The sequence below is a fragment of the Oculina patagonica genome, chromosome 2 (assembly GCF_052425735.1).
Source record: "Oculina patagonica isolate OP01 chromosome 2, crgOcupat, whole genome shotgun sequence".
NCBI lineage: Eukaryota > Metazoa > Cnidaria > Anthozoa > Scleractinia > Oculinidae > Oculina > Oculina patagonica.
Window position 1 is genome coordinate 13051906 of NC_135759.1, and position 15556 is coordinate 13067461.

Sequence of the window (15556 nt, forward strand, 5' to 3'; positions counted from 1 at the left end):
CGTTTTCCTAACATACCGAGTTTCTTTCCTTTTGCGGGTAAAATCCGCCAGCAGATGTGGATATGAAATTCTGAGGTTCCAAACTAGCAGCAGATTTTGTCATGGCTCGCAAATCCCAGTTCAAAAATGCACGAGGTGTCGACCGAGTGAGGGGCGGGTGAAGAAAGGCGCGGTAAGAGGGAAGAAAGAGGGCAATCTGGAGCGCTTCTCAGTTGTGTGGAAAAAGCGACAAGAATTTCCTGGCAAATGAAACTACGATGTTTCAACAAATAATGGTACGGGACGAGTGTGTACCATTTGATAATTTTCACCGAGGAGTATGATATTAGTGCAAAATGGTGCAGTGATATTTCGCCCATTTTGAAAAAACGAGAAAAGGGCAACACCTCTGAAGATATTACATTCTTTCCGAAATTTTTCCAGCGGGAAGGACCGTTGCATTTGATTTAACACCGGAACAACTGTTTTCTTAGTACAAATGGAAAGCGCGCCTGATCTTCCCTCTTCCCTCTCTTTATCTTGCCTGCCACAAACGACGACCACCTAAAGAAATATAATGATCTTTGTCATTAAAATAGCAGAGGAAGAACAGGTCTTGGGCCTTAGTGGGAAAGAGAACTACCTTATTATAGGAATATAACGAGGCATTTTAACAACGCGAACAAAATTTACGCGTAATAAATTAACGCGAATTTAGGAAAAGTTCTGGTCAAATGCTTTAGTAAAAAAATTAACATACATAAAATTAACGCGAATTTTTGAAATTCGCGTTAATAACATGTATCGTTAATTTCCTATAATCCCGGGGGGGGGGGGGGGGACTCGCATATGAAAGTGACGGGGATGCTCGTCGTCTCGCTTAGGGGTGTAAATTTCGGATTTTTGGTCTCGCTTAGGGTGTTCCGGGCAAAACGCCAATATTTTTACCAAAACGCCAAAATTTTTAGTCATCATGGTCTCGATTAGGGTTACACACGAACAAATTTATAAATATTAATTCTATTCTTAGTTTTTTGTTATCTTTTAGGGGTCAAGAAAAGCTTGAGCCACACCCATATTGGTCTCTTTTTGGGGTTCTTTTCAAAATTTCCGACGAGCATCCCCGTCCGTTTTATATAGGAGTCCCCCCCCCCCCCCGGGCCTATAATAAGGTATTTATAAACTTCATAAATAGGCGCGAACCGCTTACAGTTGGCTGCCTAGTTTGCCGCCCTGTGTGGCAGTTCAAAGGTAGGGTACCTGCATTGAAAGTCTAAAAATATCAGATTTCCGGTTGAGTTTCAACGAGCTGTTGGGAGTTGGTTGATACTTGGGACATGTAAAGCATTAGTGAGAAACCGGGAGGGTCAGTTTTTGCTTGGTTATCCCGAGAGGGCTACCACTCAAAGAAAAATTTTATACGGTAAAGCAGCACCAGAGAGGGACGTCTGAAATTCAGGCTACACCCCCAAACCCCCATTGTCCAAACACTCAACCTTTTATATACCATTTTAAACTGAAAAGGTAACCCTTCCATATGCCTTGGATACTGTATATAGGCCTTGAATCAACAAACTATAGCCATGGTAAATTGTAATTCCTGAGTTTTGATTGGTTTACAGACCGTGGAACACAAATAAAATTATGGTAGGTGTACGCGCTAGCAAGAACAACCGGGGAGCTCAAAATTTTTTTTAAAAAAAAATTATTTCAGTCGCGCTATCTACCACACGTCACGCGTTTAGTTTGTGATATCTTACATGACGCTATTACGTGTTGTCGTCCTTTGACTGAAGGCTCAAGCTAACAAATTCAACATGGCGGGTCACATGGTGGCAGTTCTCATTTGCATGGCAGCATTAATACGATGAACTTGCTGGCAGTTTTCTTCTGTTAGGAATATTTCAAGCGGCGTTTAAGTTTCCCTAGGAACAAGTTGAAGATTTAGAAAATGTCTTCCAGTGGGGTTGGAAACGGCGTTAAAATAACTGAGGGAAAAGCAGAAATTTTATTTCCTGATTCCAATTCTGTCTTCTACAATCCCGTTCAGGAATTTAACAGAGACCTAAGCACAGCAGTTATTGAGCTGTTTTCCCAGGAACTTTCACGTGACAGGAGGAAAACCAAATCAAAGAAAAACTCTGCTGACGAACATGAAGTGAAAAGCGATTGCAACGAGTATAGTCAAAATAATTCAAATCAGGAAGGTGCAAGCAAGGGTTTAGATTCAGGAGTACAGGGTGAACAAAATGAACGTAAGTAGGCTAAACTTCAGAGTACCCAGTCACTTAATATGCATCTTCAATTGCTGCTCCCACAGTCGTCATAATTTTCAAAATGAACCTCTGTAGCACGCAATGGCGTGACACTGTCCCAGGGGGGGGGGGGGGTACTCCGGCTTATACAGTGGAACCCCGATATAACGATATGCCAAGGGGGCGGTAGAATTTTATCGTTATATCAAGGAATCGTTATATCGAAGCTCCCGATATAACGATATGGCCATAAAATAACCAAAAATATCATTATATCGGGGTAAACCTAGTCAAATATACTGAAACTAAGAGAACTATCAAATGACAAGGAGGATAAAGAGGATAAAGTTGATAAAGAGGCTTAGAACACCGTATCATTTTCGTATATAAGCGTACAAAGCTGTTGACAGAAACGTTGGAGATTACTCAATTACTGTAAGGTTACTTATTAAGTTACTGAGTACTGATAATATCGTTATATCGGGAAAGATTTTACGTTCGGTCCGCTAAATTCTCACGTTATGTCGGGAATTTGTTTATTGAAGATTGTTATATTGGGGTTCTATCCCATACATTTTACTGTGACTTTTGCCAGGACATAGAATGTTAATCGTTATACAGGGAATATTGTTATATCGAGGATCATTATATCGGGGTTCCACTGTAAATGACGGGGATGATCGAATGGAGGCAAAACTCAGGACCAAAAAAAACCCCTAAGTCTTCTGACATTACCCAAAAAAATCCCTAGACCAAAAATAACCCCCCAAAAAAATCCCTTGTCAAATTACCCCTAAATTGCCAGGAGGGGCAATAATATAACACAAAGAAAAACATAATACGCCAAGGCAGCGCCAAGGCACTTAAGTTTGTTTTAAATACCCCAAAAAATCCCCTATTCAAATCAAGTCACCCATAAAAATACTTGCCAAATTTTCCAACCCAAAAAAATCCCAGAATCGAAAATTTCAAACCCAAAAAAATCCTTCGACCATCCCCGTCACTTACAAACCGGAGAGAATACCCTGCTGACCTAACTGCAGAATACCCTGCCACTCCGAGTTCCAGTTATCCAGGGTTCAAGTTGTCGAGGGTAAAATTACAGTAAATGAACAACAAACGATTGCATTTTCCACTGCCGTCAATCATAATTATGGTGACAGCTAACGAACCATAGAAAACAGAAACAAACAAAATGGATCGAAATCCACCAATCACCACCAAAAGACTTGACGTTTTGACCCGATTGAAGTGAACTTCTGTTTCCCGAAAGGTCCACTACGATGATTGACGGCAGCAAAAAGAGTAAACCTTTGGTTGCGGATTGAATTTAGGAGTTCGCATTTCACTGAAAACCGCAATAATCTGCAACATGGATATCTAACCACATGTATACATGTTATTCCTGAACAATGGCTATTTAAGCACAGTAGTGGAAAGTTAATGGAGCTAATGACATTTATATATTAAATGCCAAGCCAGTGGGACACCGGCAGGAATAATATATCAATCAATTCCATGCGAGATCATGCCCCCCCCCCCCCGCAACATTGGGCTGCAATGTTATTGTAAGTTGGGTTATCTCATTAACACTAGGTCTAAACGGACACTCGTGCCCTATAAATTGGCCAAGATAGAAATGCTTACTTCACACGTGTGCAGTCGCTAGTGTTTTTATAGTTTGACACATTTTTCCAACGGACAAATGCCCGACCATCCAGGCTTCTGTTCGATTAAATTTCCCACTATGTGGATCTCGGTAGTGGTCAAATGCCCAGGGGTTGCCCAAGGGGGGATGCTCTCCCTTGGAATTGACTGATACATAATATGTAAATTCTTTTGTACCATGTGTTGTAACCGGTTTTTTTTTATTCTTTGTAGTGTTTTTAGCCTAATACGACAAATTGGCTTCATACTCACCTCCCTGACAGTAATAACAAAAAAAATATTAATACCTGAATTCTCCCCCCCCCCCCCCCCTTCTTCCAGGTTCAGGCATAAAACTAAATGCACAGTTTGAAAACTTGAGTGTTAGTAAGATACAATATAAACATTTAATAGTTGTTATTAATTACATCGTCTTTTTCTTATGCAACTTGCTAGAACAAACAAATAATGGTGGAATCACTATTCTGGAAGGTTTGGCAGCATCTGGTCTCCGTTCTGTGAGATATGCATTGGAAATAACAGGCGTTAAGAGTATAACTGCTAATGACATCAGTGAAGATGCTTATAAAATGATGCAGAAAAATATTCAGCATAATAATGTTGGGCATATTGTGAAGCCAAGCAAAGAAGATGCTGGGTTAGTGTGTTTGTTGGTATTGTTACAGTATTGTTTCACTAGAAAGCAAGGACTTCAAACATCTATCCCTGAATTTAAGAAACGCTGCAAGATACATGTACATGACTTCATTGGCTTTGATTACCTATAATTGACAATACAACAGGACCCTGTTAAGCCACTGCGTATAGTTCTAAACCATTTCTCAGCCCTAGAGTCATGTTACTGATGTGTTGTGGTCACTTAAACACTAAATCGTATAATATATAGTAAAATATTTCTCATAAGATGACTAAAACGTTAATGCTGAGTTAAGAGGGGCTCACAATATTTTGCAATGACGTGAAATGGCTCAATGAAATGAAGAGCTCCCGACAAGAACGTCACCTGGACTTTCTGGCTAAATCGAATGTTATCAAAACAACTCCAAATTGCGCATGCAGGTTTGTTTACGTGTGCTAAACACTGTCCTGTGTTGCATTCGGCTGGTCTTTCTTCGTTCAGAAATATGTATGCAAAAAAAAAGGCATTTTGCAAGCTTACGTGCTCCCAGTCAGCTAGCAGTCTGAGTCCAACGCACGCGACATCCCCTGAGGGCAAGCGCACGGAAGACGAGGAACCATTAACAGGCACCGACCGCTGCGCATGGTGAGAGAGAGAGGACGAACTGATGACGTAAGGTCACAGAGAGGGGAAGAGGAAAGGAAGGAGAAAAAGGGAGAGGTGAGGTGGAGGAAGTACGGTCAGAGCGAAGAAAGTATTTTGTGTACAGGTTTTAGCGGAAAAATGCAAAAGGGAGTGGGAAGAAGGAAAGAGGTTGGGACCGGAGTTTACAGGGTGTTGGGTTCTGACAAGTTGGAAGTGACTGTTGAAAAAAATTTTAGGTTTGGGGGGGGACCTCCTACAAATTTGTGCTCATAACAAAAACCAACGATGTGTTAATCTCGCGGGAGTAGAGGGAGAGAGGAGGAGAGAGAAGGGGGAAAGAAAATAGTGTGAGAATCAGTCTTTTTCACTCAAATTACAGCTACGGAGATCAAAGTTGCCGAAAGCAGCTAACTGAAGTAGAGAGTGAAAGAGCTGTTGAAACACTAACGCTAACACTACCCTAAACTTGGGTTTGTTTACCCTAAATGAAAGAAACCCTAGGTCAGACCCTAACCCTTGGGGTTTAGGGTTAAGCTGTAGGAGGGGGAGGGTAGGGTATCCCAAAATTTAGTTGTTTCATTGGGAAAAGGTTTTTTCGTTTGTAAAGAAAGAGGGCGCGTGAAAAATGTTGATGTAATTTTTCAAAAAGGGAAAGACAGCATTAAACAAAGGGCAGTGTTTAGCACACGTAAACAAACCTGAGCGAATTTGGAGTTGTTTTGATCGGAGAGAAAGTCCAGGTGAGTTCTTGTGGGAGTTCAAATGTTCAGGCATTTCACTATTGTGTTGGAGGTGTAATGTTGTAAATCGAAGATGACTTCTAGTGTGCCCTTCTACGCACTTGTGTAAGTGGCCACGTGTGTATATAGCGTAGAAGGGAACACTAGAAAGTCATCTTCGATTTAATCTTTCCTTGTTTTTTATAATTATGCGTTTGCTTCAGCAAATCCCTGCTGATAAAATGGTTTAACCCCTTGCCTACCAGAGCCAAACACACCAAGCAACCGGCGGCCATATTGAATTTTTAATGAGATTTTAAATTTGGCTAAGCAATAGCATCTTTTCAGATAAAATATTAAAGTACATCTAGATTAAGCATTTACAACGAGTTCCTCTGCCTTTTCCGCATTCTCTTACTGTACTGTGACTCGTACAGCTCCCCGGCGAACTCCTTGACCATGTGCATTTGGAGGTTCATTTCTTCGATCGATCGAGGCTTCTCTTCGCCACCTTCTTCTTCTTTTTGTTCATACTCTTCAGAATCATGCATTATTCGCTGTGGCTTAAATCGCTACATCAGAGTTGCGATCGGCAAAAAATTCAGCAATAGCTTCATCTGTGTCCATTCTGGCTTCACGCACACAAGCCGCCATTTTGTACATTGTCCGAGCAAAAAGCAATTTTATTGGGTCAGCGGTGTTTCAAAAGTAGTGCCAGACCTTTCTCAACAACCGGGGATGATTTATTCAAGGCATTGCGAACAACCAGGCTTTCAGTGATGTTTTTGGTTGAGGACGTATAATTTTATACGTCCTCGGTGTTGGTGACAACAGAGAGGACGTATATATACGTCCTTGGTAGGCAAGGGGTTAAGGCAATTGTAAACTTGTTATTTTAGCCAGAACTGTTTTACAGCTGAGGATTAAAGCAAAACAGAGACAGCTTGCAGTCTGCATCAAGAACAATCGGAGGGGGATATCTGTGTGTTACCACTGATAATAATGTTCTTTGCATTGAAGTTATCTATGCATTAATTCCTTTTCAGTGTTATTGTCTGAGGTGACATGCAGAAACAACAAAGAACTTTGCTGTCTGCATGATGTGATCTTTGCATGAGAGCATTGATATCCTTTGCTAAGTTCATTGATGAAAATGCACCACTTGCAAAACACTTTATTTGTTGCTATAAAATGCTGTAAGCAAATGTTTGCTATTCAGACTGGCTTTTAAACTTGAAACTTTTAAATGTAAAACCCACTCACAAAATATAACAAGAAATAAATATCTATTTTGATTTCTGTAGCCAACTCTTGAGATACTTTTCAACACAATCGTTTAAAATGTAAGGCAGTTAGTTAAAAGAAAATTAACAAATGCTAAGTACTCTTACATTAAACCACACTCACGTGATCAACTAATCAGAACATCTTTCAAACATTTTGAGAAACACCACATGCCCTTAGAGAAGATCAGCAATCAGACAATGGTAGAGCACAGATGCCCCGCCCCATCTGATTTTTTTAGGCAAGTTAGGGGCTGCACATGGGCTACTATCCACATCCTTTCTGGAATTAAAAGTTACCTTTTATAGGAATTACGCGATGAATTAACGCCATTCGCGTTTTAAGTCGCGATTTTGTTACGTTAACCCACCGATAAGTGGAGCGAATTCCATGACTCTATTTGGCCCCAACCGACAGTCCAGACGTTCTGACCCAAGGAAAAAGCAATTATCTGCCACAATGAAGGAAGGAGACGAACATGGAAACGCCACAGTGAAAACTTGTTCCTTCTCCTGAATGTCCCCCCGATTGGTCCCAATTCACGTTTTAGGCGTAAATTAACACAGCGTTAATTTCCTATAATAAGGTAATGGTCAGGAAAGATTCAAGATTGAGCAAAAGCCCAAAAGGAACTCAATGTTTTGATGTACAATGTAAGAAGACTAACAGAGTAAGAAAAAGTCTTTTTTTTTCCTAAGCTTGGGAATTTGAGTTTAAACCATAGCACATGCAGCCTTAATAAGCAGCCAAAATGTAAAATTTCCTATATAAACTATCACTAAATATAATATATGTCTTAAAACTCTATCTTGTAGGTTATTAATGTACAAACATCGTCACCCTCCATCAAGCCGCTTTGATGCAATTGATCTTGATCCATATGGATCAGCTTCAACATTTCTGGACAGTGCTGTGCAAGCTGTAGCTGATGGTGGCATTCTTCTCGTGACTTGTACTGATATGGGGGTCCTGTGTGGAAACCACAGTGAGGCCTGCTTTGGAAAATATGGCAGCATGTCTTTAAAAGCAAAGTTTTGCCATGAGATGGTGAGTGTAGTGGGATAGTGTTCCTCTTTATGTGGCAATATTACTTTCATGGAGGCACTGTTGCTGGGAGCCACCACTTGCCAGAATCAGAATACAGTTCATGACTGTCAGAATCATCAGAATCATTTTGGCTGTGTATTCATTTTGCTTGGAACCTGAACTTGACTGAGATAGTTGCATGAGACAAAAAGCATTTAAAGCAAAATTACCTATCAGTTTCAGAAATCGGTTTGCTGCTTGTTCAAAGTTTTTACAGGAAAGCAAGATCTGCCACCTGCAATAACAAATAACTTGGATTTTGTAGTAACAAAGTGTAGTACTGTAGTAAATACAATTAACTGTACATGATGTACCATAATTAAGGAAAAGTTCATATTAGTATTTAGTATTTAGTATTTTTCACAACAATTCTATTTTTACAGGCTTTGAGATTGTTGCTCTTCTCTCTGGAATCCCATGCTAATAGATACAAGCGATACATCAAACCACTTTTGAGTATTAGTGTTGATTTCTATGTTCGTGTGTTTGTGCAAGTTTTCACGAGTGCCTCAGAAGTGAAAAGGTCAGCTAGTAAACACAGTTTGGTTTTCTTGTGCATTGGATGTGGAAGCTTTCATTTTCAACCAAGTAAGTGTTATAGCTCAGTATAAATAAGAAAAAAAAAAATAGTTAGGGATGCACTTTCTCGGGGGGCTCATTACGTTCTGCCATAGGATGGCACCTATAAGAGAGTAGGCAGGCAGAAAAGAAAGCTTGAAGTGAAATTTCTTTATATCCAGGTTTAAAGTATTCAGGTACTTACCCTTGTGTATCCTGGTACTATTACTCAAGTCCCACCTTCAAATTGAAAACCCTGTTTCTATAAAAACCAGACTACAGTGGAACCCCTGAATGCCAAGGGGGACATATTGTCGAGGAACAATCAGGTTCCATCCAACAAGGCCCCCGGTGTAATCAAAGATCTATATCGGGGTTCCACTGTACTAAAGAAACAATGAATTTGAATGTTCCTGACTCGTGCATATACATCTTAAATTCAGTGAGAAGTATATCTTATTAGACAGATAAGTTTGTATATTTTTACAAGTTGTGCTGTATTAATTGTGATGAGTCCACAGGGATAGTCGGAACACAAACAACACTTCAAGTCTGTTGCTGTACTGAACAAACCTTGTACCTGTAAACAGCTGTATATAGAAGTTGGCTAAACTGGGTGTACTAAGGTCAGAGGGTAATGAGGAAATTGTGTTTATTATTAAAAAAAAATAAGTTTGTGTGTATTTCAATTTGTTACCAGTGGGTCGTCGTATTGAGGAAGGCAATAGCAGGAAGTACCCTCCTGCCCTGGGACCTCCTGTAGGCCCCTTATGTGACCAGTGCGGTGGAAAATTCCATCTAGGGGGCCCTATATGGAGGGAGCCTATTCACGATGCTGAATTTGTAGAGAGTTTATTAAAGAGTGTAAAGGAACAAGCTGGGCTGTTGAAGACATCTGAGAGAATAATTGGTGAGTAACATGATGGTAATGTAAAAGTTTCCTCAACAGTATAGCTTGAGTTGTGATCATCGTATAGAATAGGTTTTTGTGTTTTATTAAAAGTTTGTAGATTGTTGATCTTTCACTGATGTTTTTGATAACTCGTTAACCCATTGGCACCTGTGCTGCCTATAACCGCCTGTGACCAAACTTGCTCTTTTGTTCCACTTCTGACGTCATTATTTGTGACCAAAAAAGGCACCACATGTGCTCAATGGATGCAGGAGGAAAAGATATTTCCAATGATACCAAGATCAGAGTGATTGGGTTCATTGAGCTTGAAATACACATGAAAATGCTTAAAAATTTGAGTGAAAAACATCTGAGGAAAATTTGCCTTTACCACCCTTGGCTACTCCATGACATAAATTTCCTGTTTGGTTGGTGGTTGAAAGCAAGCCCAGTGGAAGGCCAATGACTGCAGCAAAAAGATAAGAAAAGGAGCAAAAGGAAAGGGGAAAAAATTTTTAAAAACACGAAAAACCTGGCCGTGGTCAAAAAAGAAATTTCGCTCAAACTTTGTCTTTTTGTAAGGCTAGGTAATTAACTGAATGATATGTTTTTTAAAATACTCGTATAAAGACAGAAATCTGTTAAAAATTATGGTCACCATACTGCAAGCTAAGATTTTGCTTTGTATGAACCCAAAAATTTTTCACTTTTCGGATTGTTGTTACACAGAGGTTAGCATTGCTTTAAACTTTCTCAAGTATAATTGCATACACTTACAGTGGTCCCTCTTTAGTAAAGACATGCCACAAACAAATTGGGTGGGAGTGATTAGATAGACTTTCCATTATCTTTGGCAGTAAATTATAAATGCAAAAGATTCAGATTACTGACATTCACTCAATATCATTGCTGTTTTGAACAGTGAATTAAGATGTAAAGCAGAGCTCCCAAGTACCAAAACAAAATGGCAGTGATCTGTGATCTAGTGGCCCTCATATAAATACTGTAGTATACTCAAGGAATTGCCAAAGCTGAATCACCTTGACACAAAAAGGAAACAAATACTGTAATCAAATGCTAGGTCTCATTTAATAAATAAAAGATCAGAATCTCCATTCTCGTATCAGATTGCCACTGCAATTTTTATTTCTCTGTGTTTTTTTTTGTACAGGATTATTGAGTGTTATTCAAGAAGAGCTGCCAGACTGTCCTCTGTACTACACTGTGGATCATCTCTGTGGAGTGCTTCATTGTAACACACCTTCTCTTGTGCAGATCAGATCAGCTGTTATGGAAGCAGGCTACAGAGCATCCAGCTCACATGCATGTCGACAAGCACTTAAAACTGACGCTCCACACACTGGTGCGTATGTCATAAAGTGTGACTGTAATCATGTCCAAGAATCAATAACAACTTTTCACTTGGACATGTTCAGTGTGGCTAGCTTGTCATACCTTATTACATGCTTAATTTTGTGACTCAACACTTAATCCTTGTGAAATTGGATAATTTGTTTAGTACCAGTATGTGCATTATTATAAGAGCCACTTTCTTTTTTGGGAAAATCAGATTTTTGCATTTTTTGTTTTCATTTGGCTGGAAAAATAATGAAACATTTTTTCAGCATAATTTATGGCCATGTTTGTGTTGGTTTCTAATGGGTTCCTGTCATTTGCTTACCACTATTCTACAAAAATTAATGATACCGTATTACCTGTTCGTTTCTGTTGCTGTGCATACATGTAATAGACCTCTTTAACTTTGTTTGTTTGTTGTGCGGTTCGTGATCGTAGACTACATGAATATGATGTTACCCTTCAGAATGTTTTCTCTCAAATTCAAAGAATTTCACATGGATATGAATAAATAATTTCCAGAAAGACAAAGGAACAATTCCCTGGAGAACATCACCTGATATGAAATGGCCAGTTTACATATGTAGCTAAAGGGATCTATTGGTTAAATTGACTCAGAATGCATTGCCTGATAAGTTTTTTTTCATTCATTAGTTGTATGGGATATCATGAGATGCTGGGAAAAACTTCACCCAGTGAAAAGGAAGAAAGAAACTTCTCCAGGTACAGCAATTCTCAGCAAAGAACCTGTTATTCAAGTGTCTTTTGAGGCTAAACCTGGAGCAAACCCAGTGTCAAGACAGAAGAAACTTCTTAGGTATCAAGAAAACCCTGAGGCCAACTGGGGACCTAAACCAAGGTATAGTACATGTTTTTAGTGCAACAATACTAAGTCCTATTGGTGTTTAGTTATTCTTAGCTGTGTTCAGGTGCCTTCAGTGTCCTTAGGTGCTGTTAGTTGTACAGCTGTACTTAGTCATACCATACTTGGTTGCTCTTCATTGTTCTTAGTTTCCCTTAAAGTTTTGTCTCATTGTACTTACTGTTCTTCTTAGTGGCTTACCACAATAAACAACAATAATTTTTTTTTTTCACTTGTGTTTAGTTGTTTTTCGTTGTGGTTAGGTTTCCGTAGTTGTCCTTAGTCCCGGGTCCTTAGTTTCAATTTGTTGTCCGTAGCTGCCTGTCTTTAGTTGTCCTTTAGGTTTCTTTACTGTAGATGTGCTTAGTTTTTGTTATTTGTAAATTTTAATTACGCTTGTTGTTCTTACATTTACTTTAGATATTTGTTTTAAGTTTATGCAGAAAAAGCTATCTGAAACTTACATTACATTACATTATGAAGACATGACATTACATTATAGAGTTTGTAATTTTGAAATGCAGGGCAAAAAGAAAGAAAGACAGCGAGACGGTTGAGGAAAAGAGACAACGTTTACAAGGTCGCAAAACAGTGGAGGAAGACAAAACGTACTACAAACAATTTCCTTGCAAGAGATTTAAAAGTGGCCAGTGTGAGTACGGAGATGATTGTAAATACTCACATGATGTACACCTGAACCCTGGAAAACGTGACAATCAATACACTGCACAGGTAGAAAATAAACCTGAACACATGGAGTAATTCGCACAAACATCTCGATTGTGCACTGTGAACGAACCACAATCAAAGAGAACTTATCTTGAACTGAGAGGTTCTCCCTCGCTGAGGTTTGCCAAGAGTCCTGATGTTGCTTGTGGAATCCACACTGCACGCTCCAGCTGATAATAAATATCAACAGTGTGCTTTAAGGCATTATGGATTGTTTCTCTCGATATCCCATCGGATTGCATGGTTGATTTTCGTTATTCGTCCACAGGTGACCCAAGCACTTTATGAGTTTGTATTATAAAGCTGAAAATTCAACAAAAGTTGACAAAAATAAACAAACTGAAAATAAAGTTTTATTTTTTAATTGTGTTTGTGTGCCGTCACTGCCTTTGTACTTTAGAAGGGGGTTTGAGCGATTTGGAGTGATTTTGAGCGAATGTTTGATATGCCGGTAATCATTATGTATATATTGTGACAAGGTTGGAATCAAACTGCACGAAGCATAACCGACCGACTCGAGGAAAAGATAAACTTTCTCCCATAAATACTTTTCGGTCCTCACTTAAATTACTCGTTGGCGGCGAAGTTGTCACTAAAGTGAGTTTTCTCGCGGTTCTTAGTGGCTGAAAAATGGTGGAAACTGTGTCATGACTGGCAAAAAGGTGGGAAAATTATCCTTTGTTGTAAACGAGTGATTTAAGTGAGGACCGAAAAGTATTTATGGGAGAAAGTTTATCTTTTCCTCGAGTCGGTCGGTTATGCTTCGTGCAGTTTGATTCCAACCTTGTCACAATATATACAATGATGTACCGGCATATCAAACATTCGCTCAAAATCACTCCAAATCGCTCAAAACCCCTTCTAAAGTACAAAGGCAGTGACGGCACACAAACACAATTAAAAAATAAAACTTTATTTCAGTTTATTTATTTTTGTCAACTTTTGTTGAATTTTCAGCTTTATAATACAAACTCATAAAGTGCTTGGGTCACCTGTGATTCGTCAAGTAAATTCACGTCACTAATAGTTGAAAGTACCATCAAATTTGATCTCTGCAAATTCAGCAAGAGTGTACAGAGAAAGGTTGTCCTACAAAAGCTAAGAGTAGAACTATTATGGATAGTTGCTATTCACCGTTTCTTGATCGAAATACAGTGTTTCAGCGCGATGGAAGGAAAACAACGAATCCTGATGAATACAATATTCATGTAGTAAAAGGTGGTTATTTTTTAAGCCTGCGTGCAGTTAATTATGCTACACAAGGAGGTTGTTCTCCCGCCATCGCGCTAAAAACACCGCGAACTATCACTTCCTGACATTGTCGCGTACGCTTTTAACCTTTCTGCAAACAGCTGCATGGTGAACCACAAAACTAAGCCGGGAAATTGTCGTGGTTTTGTTTTTATCTTAATGGGGTCGAATTTAAGACATTCTTTAATATTTTGAACCATGTTTTTAACCCCACTGTAGTCTGAATAGGACTACGATATTAACAGGTTCGGTGACAGTTCAATTGTCAGGCTACAAATCCGATTGATTTTCTCAACAAAATGCCCACCAGTCCTCTTTTCACCTGGCTTGGGGTAAGAATGATCAATTTCAGGCAGGATAGGGTCATAAAGGGACTGTAATTAAAAGCGACTTCCCTTCAAAAGTTTGTATATATGAAGACAAAAACCCGTATGACAAAAATGGTTAGCCCAATGGTTAGTGCATCGCATTGCGGATCGAGAGCTCGAGGATGGAGCCCTGGGTGGGTAACTGTGTTGTGTTCTTGGAAAAGACAGCCCGGGCACTCGCTGAAACATTACAAGCAGATTCCGCGCAAATGCCAACACGCTGTAACACTTGGGACAACTTGCTGACGAGACAAGAACCACGCCCCTTTTACTTATAACTGGCGCTATCCACCTGATACTGGCATCGTATTAGACATTTTAGTATGTGTATCGCTTTATATTTTTGCCGACTCTTGCAGTATTCTGATGAGACCGAAGGGCTAAGAATGTACAGCGATACTACATACTAAAACCGCGTCTAAGGAAAGATTTATTATCGAACCTTTTTTTTTTACCCAAAATCCTGACTTGGCCTATTTGTACACCACGAAGCAGAGGTGGATAATAAATCACTGTAGTTGGAAAGCGATTTGTCCGGTGGATTGCATTATTCGGAACATGTAGCCAAGAAGAATAACCCGCTGCACGAAACAGAGGAGAAGAGTCGAAAGGAAGCAGATCATACCGTGGCCTTCCGTGGCCTTTGGGTTAGAGATTAGTAGATAGACAGAAAATTGGTGTTAGTTGTCAGCAGTTACCGATCAACACTGAAGTAGAAATGGAACACGTGGAAATTGTTGCAGGTACAAAAGCAGTTCGACTTTTGCAGTACTGCGCAAGATGTTACGTGAAATAGAGACACGGTGCAATACAGACCTTGCGTGAAATCAGTGGCATGTTTTTTTTTTTTTGTTATTATTTTGAGAAGGGGCAGGGTGCTTAAGCGAGGCTGGTCGTTTATCGCAATTTGGGTATTGGAGTGACTATTTTTTTGTGGGGGGAGGCTATATCAGAAGGAATGTCATGCTTAGATAAGTTTTGAGATTGATGCGATGTTTAACTCGGTCCAGTATCCCGTATACTTGATGTCATAGAAATCAAATTGTAATAATTTCACACAGTTGCGTACATCCTTTGTTTATTTGGCGGGCCGGCCGACAGATGTGTCCAACAGTGACTGACCCGCCAAACAAATACAGATCTGAAACTTTTGGCTTTTAGTTCATTACCTTCAACAACTGGTGTAACAGTTACCGTTCAAATTTTTATGCTCTCGTTTTATTTTTATTTTAGGGACGTCAGGTCTATAATTTTTGAAAGACGTGAGTGTTGTTATAGTTTTATA

At 39.4% G+C, this 15556-nt stretch overlaps 1 protein-coding gene across 1 annotated transcript; it reads left to right on the forward strand.

Annotated features, from left to right (window-relative positions):
• The first annotated feature begins 1785 nt into the window (after window positions 1-1785).
• Window positions 1786-14306, forward strand: LOC144638967 (tRNA (guanine(26)-N(2))-dimethyltransferase-like). Its single transcript, XM_078498243.1, has 8 exons — window positions 1786-2234; window positions 4338-4539; window positions 7985-8216; window positions 8639-8843; window positions 9514-9723; window positions 10877-11068; window positions 11716-11920; window positions 12448-14306. Exons 1-8 carry the CDS (start codon window positions 1931-1933, stop codon window positions 12683-12685), a joined length of 1788 nt encoding a protein of 595 aa, XP_078354369.1. The 5' UTR covers window positions 1786-1930; the 3' UTR covers window positions 12686-14306.
• Window positions 14307-15556: the final 1250 nt, after the last annotated feature.